At 41.7% G+C, this 10,525-nt stretch overlaps 1 protein-coding gene across 1 annotated transcript in view; it reads left to right on the top strand.

Annotated features, from left to right (window-relative positions):
* Positions 1 to 1,820: 1,820 nt before the first annotated feature.
* The window catches only part of mpp4 (membrane palmitoylated protein 4), a 35,570-nt gene continuing 26,865 nt past the window's right edge, over positions 1,821 to 10,525 (top strand). Inside the window, exons 1-3 of the mRNA XM_033024510.1 lie at positions 1,821 to 1,941; positions 4,551 to 4,628; positions 8,100 to 8,180. Coding sequence (XP_032880401.1) covers positions 1,888 to 1,941; positions 4,551 to 4,628; positions 8,100 to 8,180 — 213 coding nt within the window. The 5' untranslated portion in view covers positions 1,821 to 1,887. The remainder of the gene's footprint in view (positions 1,942 to 4,550; positions 4,629 to 8,099; positions 8,181 to 10,525) is intronic.

Genomic DNA, 10,525 nt, shown 5'->3' with positions numbered 1-10,525 from the left:
CAGCTATATAAAATAAATAGGGTCCGACAAAGGTGATCTTATTATGTAGATGTTCCAGAGATGTGACTGTGTATTACAGCCCTCCAGGGCCATCCTTTGAGTCCTTCCACTGATTCCAATTTCTGATGCCTGTTCCTGTGCTTACTATTCTATGGACTACCGTGCCCATGGTAATCTTCTTTTCACCTCATCAAAAAAGTCAATCAAATTTGTAAATAGGTAAACGGCATTGATAGGAATGTTTTGAGAGTTGATAAGAGTGTCATAAAGAAAAATGAAATCTGGTCAATGGGAACTGTCATTGGCTGAGACCTTGGGAGATTCAGGAATTAAATAATATGAAGGTGAGAATTTGTCCAGTGGATTAATTACAAACAGATTAGAACACATCCAGCATTCAGTGGAGCTGATAATTGGTTTTGTGGCACTGACTTTACCCTACATCATTGCCAAATATTAGAAAAGAGCCATCTCAGCCACATCTCTTTAAAACTGTACTTCCTGAGGTGCAGTGCCCAAAAGTGATTGTACTCCAGGGGAACGTAGCTAAAGCCTCATAAAATGCAGCATAATTCCTCCTTTTGGAGTGAACCCCCATCCCATTTGCATACTTGATTTATTTTCCATTTGCTCTGTGGAATGATTTGTTTACTTGGGTTCTCGAATCTCAATGCTACCATACAGATTCTAGCTTTTCAGTTAAAGTCTTTAATTTCCTTAAATCCAAATTTGATGATGTTGCACTCTTAACTCTATATGTCTCAGTTTAGTCCACTCAAGTGACCTACCTATGTGCCTTGCACCTGCACTGCATCTGCTCTGTTAAATGCCCAACTTGATGCCATTTGAAAACTGGATACACAATATTTAATTGCAATAAATATGGTGAAATGTTGAGGACTTGGAACAGATGCCCACGGAACATCACGTATCTCATCTTGTCACAATGGGTCCTTATCCCAACTCGCACCTCCTGTTTCCAAATATTTACTTCAAAATTTGAACACTGGTGTTTTAACTGGCATCCTTATTTTCGGACCTTTTCTGATGCCTCTTGGAGGTTTTTATTAATAACATGCATGTACATATCTTTTGGACATAAGGAACTCAATAAATGTATTTCATTAATCAGGCATGACATTTCTTTAAACAATATTGTGCATCCTCTCTCTAATCACTCTGTATTTACTCAATCACTCTGTATAGCACTCTGACCCTGATGATACTTTAAGAATCAATTAGTGTGGCTTCCCAGTGAGAGAGTAAACTACAAAATATTATTCCTGCCGTTTTCGCACATTAAGATACATATGGACACTGCTAAATATTTCCTTTCTGCTCCAGCTAACCTTCCATATACACTGAGAAACTCATGAATGCATTGCAAAAGCCCATCCTGGCCCCCGAATGTATTGGGAAATACTATCTCTCCTTATACACGTAGACATAAGGCTGCCCTTCCCATGTACAAACTGAGAATGTCCACTCCCTCCCAGATACACTTCCAAAAAGCTCCAATCGCTTTCACATATGCAACAAGAAATTCTTATTCTCCTCATCTACACACTGGGAAACTCCAGTCTATCTCAGATACATACTGAGAAACATCAGCCCCTCTCAGATACATACTTAGAAACCCATTTGTCTTAGGTATCTTCTGAGAAACCCCAGCGCCTTTCATATATATATATATGTGACATTTTGGTTTGGGACCCTTCAGACTGATTGTAAGAGCTGGGGGAAGAAAGCTCGAAAAGGGATGGGGCAATGCAGATGGAGCCAACTAATCATTGCCTTACTGAAACTCAGTCTGTTCTTGTTCAGATTAGTCTTCATTCCTGTAAGCAGCAGTTGAGTGACCAACCTCATCCCTGGGCACAATAACAGATGGATGTCCTGCATGGATTGCTTAATACACGATGGTTGCAGTCACTGGTGAAGGTAAGAAGCACATTTAGAGACCATGATGTCAAAACCTCTGTAAGGATGCACTGTTAATTGTGCCAAGCCCATCCCTAAACCCCACCTCCGGTGAGTACCCAATCTAAATAGGTAATGATGTCTCAGGAGTCAGTGCAGAAAACATTAGTGTGTGCCATCTATATCAATGATTTGGATGACAATGTACTAGACATGGTTAGTACCTTTGTAGCTGACTATAAAATAGGTGGTATCATAGACAGTGAAGAACATTATCAAGAATTACAGCAGGATCCTAAGCAACTGGGTAAGGCAGGCCAAGGTACGGCAAAGAGAAGTGCAAAGTGTATTCTGGGAAGTCAAACCAGAATAGGACTTTCACAGGTAGACAAAGAAGGATTTTGGCATGCTGGCCTTCATTTGTCTGAGTATTGGAAATTGGGATATTACCTTGCAGTTGTATAAGACATTGGTGAGGTCACACTTGGAATATTGTGTTCAATTTTGCTCACTCTTCTCTTGGGAAGATGCTACTAAGCTGGAAAAGAATGCAGAAAATATTTATGATGATGTTGCCAGGACTTGAGGGACTGAGTTACAGGGAGAGGTTGGGGATGCATTGGAATGTAGGGGACTGAGGAGTGATCCTATAGAGTTGTATAAAATCATGAGCGGGTTAGATAGAGAAATGCACTGTCTTTTTCCCTGGGTTGGGTGTCTGAAATTGCAACTGAGCAATATCAATGATGTTCCCAAATCATAAATTGGCAGCTCACATGTTACACAATGTGAAAGATTTCATGTTGAAACTGCAAGCAATTCTAATGTGCTTTCAATGAATTTATGTCCTCATATCAAATGTAATATATACTAGACAAGGTGCGGACCCGTTGGCCCCGCCCCCCGGGGTAATATTCCACCACTGACCCATAGCCTCCTACTGCGCAGGTGCGGCTGAGGGGTTCCCTTTGTGATGCCAGAGATCCCCGTTGTGACACGAGTCATGGCAACCCTCCACCAACTGTGCCTCGCCATCCCTCTTCCTACCTTATCCTCCTCCATTCCCCCTCATCCACAGCACTCCCTCCTCTTCACCCTCCCTCTTCTTTCCCCTCTCCTTCTCCCCCACTCCCTCCCTCACCTCTCCCTCCTTCTTTCCCCTACCCTCAGTCACTCCCTCCCTCCCTCACTAATCCCCCTCCCCTCCCTACCCCCTCCTCTCTATCTCCCTGCTCCCCCACTCCTCACCTCCCCATCCCACTCCCTCCTCACCTCCCCCACTACCCTCCTCTCCCTCTATCCCCACTCCCTACCTCCCCCAATCCCCCCTCCTCTCCCTCTATCCCCCTCACTCTCCGTCCTCACTTCCCCCACTTTCCCCTCCCTCTCCCTTCCCTACCCCCCTTCTCTCCCTCTATCCCCCTGCTTCCCCGCTCCTCACTTCCCCCCTATCGCACCCTCCACAATGAAAATCACAATGTTTTTTTTTAATGAAACCTCTCCCCAATCCCACCCCGCACAATGAAAATCGCTATTTTTTAAAATTAAATTATCAATGAAAATCATTTTTTTCTTTAAAATAAAATAAACACAATGCTAGCCGTTAATAAAAATGGAAGAATTTGATTAAAACAGAGTTTGTTTTTTAAAATCGCGATTTGTTAAATGTAAATGAGATTCGGGATCCATTGTGTCGTCATTGTGACGTCGAACGGGATCCCATTGTGACGTCATTGTGACGACGAACGCAGCTGATGAGCATGGCAAGTGGAAAAGTGGTTTGAAAAGTGATTTTTGTAAAGTTTAAAATGTCAATATCTTCTAAAATATAACATAAATCCAAACAAAACTTGTTTCATTTACATCCCAGGACAATGGTGAGTAAGGTGGGCCAAAAATTGTAGCGCTATCGTGTACCGTTTTGACGGGATTTTGTGATCTTACGCACATGCACGTATACAAACAAACAAACAAACAAACAGAGTTTTAGTAATATATAGATTACTTACAATTATACCAACAATGTCCCTGGCTCTGGACTGGTTAAGACAGGTCAAGATACAAATAAAAATGAAAAATTTTGGAAACACTGAAGCAGGCTGGGCAGCATCTATAGAAAGAGAAACAGAGTTAATGTGTAGGAAGGAACTGCAGATGCTGGTTTAAATCAAAGATAGACACGAAATGCTGGATTAACTCAGCTGGACAGGCATCATCTCTGGAGAGAAGGAATGGGTGACGTTTATGTTTCAGTTAAGCACTTTTGTCAAAACTATATTTACAACGTCTTTTAGAACTGAACTTATCAGTCAAAACTCAGTGGTAACAGTTTTACCACCATCAGAAGTTCAGGAGTCTTTGGGATACCTGAGATAATGTTTATATAGAATCAAGTATTTTTTGTCAGCTTTATTTCACCGTTGTGTGTTTTAATTTCCTAACACAGGATTGTACAAATGTATCTCATGTGACAAACTGAAAAGAAATAAATAACAAAGTATTTGGGGAACAGCTGATAGCTATCTTGTCATTCTCCCTGCGGAAACAATGGACTTGATGGGCCTTCAAGTTCGCTATGAGATAAGAGGATATTCACTTGACTTTTACTGGTTTCTGGCTTGCATTTTCAGGTATATGAGTGCTTGCATCAGTACCTGTGGAGAAGACCATTGCCGGTCATGCCGCAGGCATCTGTGCTTTGTCGAGAGGTGAGGAAAGAATTTTTGAGGCTCAAAATGGGCTTCATTCTTTCTCGCACATATTCAAGGTTATGATGCCACAATAAAGATAGTGCCAGTTATCCCATAATAGGCAAGAATTACCATTGAGATGATTTATGTCAGCTTCCTTGTCACATTTCCACCATCACAGGTGCCAGTTTTCAGCTAATTTTAATTGTTCCATGTGATATCAACAAGTGTACCAAAGCATTTTGGAGCATCCAAAACCTGGCTGTAGATTTCTACTGGAGACCTAGCTATTCAGCCAAGCTACCAGCTAAGTTGCTTCATTGCAACTACCACTGCAGCATATTTTGGACAATTGCCCAGGTATTTTCTGGGTCAGACTGCTGTGGCCCCAACCATTTATGTTTACAAACAATCAGTAATTGATTACCATCAGCCATACAAGATTCTGATCAAAGGATTTTAGTGAATGGCTAAAAAAAATCTAATTCTTTATTCTGTGGTGAAATATCATTACTTGAGGTTGAGATATTATGGTAATGTTAATGTAAAACCACTTCGATTCTCTCTCTACCCATCTCTGCCACAAATAGAACCCTTAAGACTGTCCAGGCCACCCTCTCTTGACTGCAGTGTCTTCATTTCTGAAAGGACTTTCTCCTAAGTTAAAACGTCGCTGGCTATTAACAATTGTAATTGCATCTCCCCCTTTAATCTCAGACCAAAGTTTTGACGTGCCCCTCCCCTCTTACCCAATATCCATGTCAGCTATTTGATAGAATTTCAATGTTTGAACATAATTTTAAAATTACATTCCAGGTGGGCAAACAATACTTGCTTTAGAGAAATAAAATCTAGATGGGGGAAAAAATATTTTAAAGTTCCCAACATCTGCTCTATCTTCATACACACACCTTCAATATAGCACATTCATTTCTTTGCACAAGTGAATTGGTCTTTCTGAAGGATTTTCTTTCAACAGCTGCTAAGAATACTTTTTGATCTCTTGGGCTGCTTTACTTCAACATTAAGGGTGTTCACAAACATCATGCCTTTCCTTTACAGTCACTGGATCCACATCAAAAAATTTTGTTGAGACTATCAACTATATGGACTGCTGAGGTTCAAAATAAATGGTTAACTACCTTTTTCTCAAAGGAGATTAGTGATGGACTGTAAATGCTAATTTTACCCATACATTCAAATGAGCAGTCATTCAGTACCATGCAATCTGTGCCCCAGTGGAAAACTGCACTATCACAAACCAAAGGGTCAAGGATCATGCAATGGAATATCAATGTTGAGGTTATTGAAGCATCCTTTTGAGTCATTGAGTAATAAGGCCCAACTCATCCATGGCGACCAAATCCTACTCACCTGATCCTGACCCATTGCTCCCTAAATCTCTACCAGTTCCTCTGGCAGTTCCATATAAAGTATGCACCACCTTCTGTGAGAAAATGTTGCTCCTCAGGTCTCTTTAAATATTTTCCTCTCATCTTAAACCTATGCCCTTTAGTTTCAAATTCATCTGAGGAAAAGACTGTTGCTATTCACCTTATCTGTATCCCTCATGTTTATGTAACTCTCTATAAGGTTTCCACTCAGCCTCCTAAGCTCCAGGGGAAAATGTCCTAGCCTACCCAGCCTCTTATAACTTCAGGCTCAGCAAAAAGCTCCTAAATCTTTTTTACACCCTTTCCAGTTCAATGAGATCCTTCTTAGAGTGGTGTGAACAGAACTGTACACAATACTCGAAACGTGGCTTTACCAACATCTTGTACAGCTTAACGTGATGTCACAACTTTTGTAACAATGCACTGACCGCAAAGGCATGCCAGACACTGCCTAAAAGAAGAGTGCCGTCACTTTCATGGAACTATGTTCCTGCTCCCCGAGGACTCTGTCCTGCAACACTCCCCAGGACCATAGTGATTACTGCATATGTCCTGCCATGGTTTGTACATTTATGCTTAGAGAGAGCATCAAAGCCAGGCCCAGTCACTTTCTCAATTATGTGTTGACCAACACATGATCCAGGAGGTTAACTGAATAGAAAGATTCCAATGTGTTTAAGGTGCTCAGTTTTTGTGATGTTGTTGAATCAGGAACACACAACCAGCTGTAGGCTATTCAACCTTTCAGTCTTCTATCGTATAAGATCTATTTTCGATCAATTCAATTATAATCCATTGTGGCTGAATTGAGTACAGAAATTGCCACTGGGAAATTAATGTTGAAAGTCTCAGAGACTCCACAAAAATAACTCATTACGTGGTACCTCACAGACAAAATATTCCCCTCCAACCAATAGGAAGCACAGTGTCCACATCTCTGACCTGCCCTGAGGTCCATAGCATTGGCATAGAGACATACAGCAGGGAAAAAGGCCCGTTCAGCACAACTTCTCCATGCTAACCCAGTCCCACCTGCTGGTGTTTGGCCCACACCCCTTTAAACCTTTCCTATCCATGCACCTATCTAAATGTCTTTTAAATGTTGTTATAGTACCTTCCTCAACTACCTCCTCTGTCAGCTCACTCAATATATCCACCACCCTTTGTGTGAAATGGTCGCCCCTCAGGTTTCTATTTATTCTTTGCCCTTAAACCCATGTCCTCTGGAATCTGTGAAGAGTCTCACGGCAACTCCAGCAGAAGTGGGATAGTGGGCTGGGTGCTGGGAATATTTGATTGGGCCTGTAGAGGTAACTTTACTCTGTATTTAGCTGTGCCATATTTGTCCTGGAGATGCATTATAACTCCTTCCAGATTCCACCACTCACCTCTATACAAGGGTATTTAATAGTGCCCAATTAACCTATCAACCGCATGTCTTTAGGATGTAAGAGAAAACCAGAGCACCCTGGGGAACCCACATAATCACAGGGAGAATATGTAAACTCCACCCAGATAGCAATGGTCAAAGTTAAATCTGGATTGTTCAAGCTGTGAGACAACAGATCATCTTACTGAGCCACCCCACCACTGATATGGATGTGTGTCTGCGGGTATGTTAGGATGTGATCACAATTGCATAGATATATATGTACAATTATGTACATTAACTATCAATGTGTTGTATGTGTTGGTCTGTATGTGTGTGAGTGTGAACAGACTGGAATAACACTGTCATTGGGATCTTTGTATTTGGACCTTTCTGTATGTACATCTATCTGTATGCAAGTCGAAATGTATGAGGCAATAAACAAACTGTTGGAGGAACACAGCAGTTCAATGTTTTGGGTCAAGACCCTTCTAGTCCTGACGCTCGTTCTTTAGCTGTTTGTTTTTTGCTCCAGATTCCAGCATCTCCAATCTCTTGTGTCCCTGAGTATGTGGGCCTATGTATGAGTTTGCCTGTGTGCATGTGTGAGTGTGGTGAGTGGGATCTCTATGTTGAGTCTGTATATATACATATATGTAGGGAAGATGGGTGGAATGTGGGTCTCTTTGAGTTTCTGCTTGTCAGTGTGGGTCTGCTTCCTCACAGGTGACAGAGATACTTAAAGAAGCTTCTCGGTCCATTGACCTTAGAGAATTACATTGGCTCCTGAGAAAACCTGATTTCCAGGTAAGTATGGTCAGTTCAGAGCTACGGTTGCAGAGTTATACAAAGCTCAATAATGTTTACGGCTTCTTCTATCTCTGTGAGTGCTTTAATTTCTTTACTGTCTTCTCAAATACATGCTTGAAGATCAGTCTGAAGAAGGGTCTCGACCTAAAACGTCATCCATTCCTTCTCTCCAGAGATGCTGCCTGTCCCGCTGAGTTACTCCAGCATTTTGTCTACCTTGAAAATACACTAATATTTACACATATCACAGAGACACAAGAGACTTTAGATGCTGAAATCGATCAAGAAACAAAATGCTGGAGAACTCAGTTGCTCAGGCAGCATGTGAGGAGGGAAATGGACAGACGAGCCGAAACACTATCTGTCCGTTTCTCTCCACAGATGCTGGCTGGCATTCTAAGTTCCTCAAGCACTTTGTTTTTTACACATACCATGTTATTGCTGTGAACTCCTTCCCTCATTAAGCTCACATTCACAGGACACAGACTCGTCTGTTCACTGTGAAACAAATAGATGCAGATTTATAGAACTTGCTGAGTTGATACTGAAAAATGAAGGCCATCAAGTCTGCACCGGCTCTCTCCAACAGTTGTCCAGCCAATCCATTCCTACACCCTTTCCCCGTTGTCCTGCATTGTTTTTGCAAGTATTTGTAAAATTCCCCTTTGAAAGTGAAAATTGAATCCATTTCTCTCACCCGTCTAAACCCATGAGTTCCAGATCATGCCAGTTTGCTGCATAAAAATCTTATTCATATCAGTCCTCGATCTTTTGCTAATTCATTGTAGATCTGTGTCCTCTGGTTCTTGATCTTTTTTGCCATCTCTCTTGGGCTTTCACATCCCTCCAGTGAGCACTGGGCAATGAGCATGATGCAATTATCTAATCGTGGCCAGTCAATACAACACAATATTAGCAAATGATGAAGCGACTGAGGTGGGGGTCACAGTTTGAAAAAAAAGGACGGCACAGTCCTGCCCAACTGTGCCAGAGACCCGGGTTTGATCCTGATCTTGGGTGCTGTCTGTGTGGAATTTCCATGTTCTCCCTTTGACCGAAAAGGTTTCCTCCAGGTGCTCTGGTTTCCTCCCACAACCCAACGACATGCACGTTTGTTGTTAATTGGCCTTTGTAAATTGCCCCTTTGTTATCCTACAAAGGTAGGATAACATAGAATAACATTGTGTGAACAGGTGATCAATAGTCGTGGTGTGGATTCAGTGAGCCAAAAGACCTGCCTCAATGCGGTATCTTTCAATCAATTCAATCCTTTTTAAAATAAATGCGTCGGAAGGAACTGCAGATGTTGGTTTATACCGAAGAGTCTGAAGAAGGGTTCCGACCCAAAGCATCACCCATCTTATTTTTCCAGAGATGCTACCTGAACCGCTGAGTTATTCCAGCACTCTGCATCTATCTTCACTTAAAAAAAACAATGTTTCACCGAGGGGCAACAAAATCCCTTGCTTTTATACTCAAGGCTTCAATTCGTAAAAGGTTCCATATGTCTATTAAATCTCTTTCTCAAACTCTCAAACATCTACAAAGATTTGTTTATACATAGATTTAGGAATATCTGCACCTCCTCGAGGTCAACCCAATTCTTTTCTTATTCTTCAAAGCAAAATGAGTCCTACTTCCCTGTGCTAAGTTTCAACCTTAATGTGTCCAGCCTATTTTTACATTCCTTTCAAGACACTGTTCAGTCCACCATTCTGCCTTAATATTGAGTATCCACGTGTCACATTATAGGTAAGTTGTAACTGCTAGAGAGAGTGCAGATGAGATTCACAAAATGTTGCTTGGATTAGATGACTTCAGTTATCGGAAGAGATTGGTTCGGCTGAACTTGTTTTTCCTGGAGCGAAAGACTAATGGGTGACCTGATAGAAGTATATAGAGATTAAGAGAGACACACATAGAAGATAGTCACAAGAAAGGTGCATATTGATATAGACATAGACATAGAAAATAGGTGCAGGAGCAGGCAATTCGGCCCTCCGAGCCAGCGTCGCCATTCAATATGATCATGGCTGATCGTTCAAAATCAGTACCCCGTTCTGGCTTTTCCCCCCCTATCCCTTGATTCCCTTAGCCCTCAGAGCTAAATCTAACTCTCACTTGAAAACATCCAGTGAATTGGCCTCCACTGCCTTCTGTGGCAGAGAATTCCACAGATTCACAACTCTCTGGGTGAAAAAGTTTTTCCTCATCTCAGTCCTAAATGACCTACCCCTTATTCTTAAACTGTGACCCTTGGTTCTCGACTCCCCCAACATTGGGAACATTTTTCCTGCATCTACCCTGCCCAATCCTCTAAGAATTTTATATGATTCTATAAG

This window comes from Amblyraja radiata, chromosome 7 (assembly GCF_010909765.2).
Source record: "Amblyraja radiata isolate CabotCenter1 chromosome 7, sAmbRad1.1.pri, whole genome shotgun sequence".
NCBI classification, from domain to species: domain Eukaryota; kingdom Metazoa; phylum Chordata; class Chondrichthyes; order Rajiformes; family Rajidae; genus Amblyraja; species Amblyraja radiata.
This window is presented reverse-complemented; position numbering and strand designations above follow the sequence as displayed.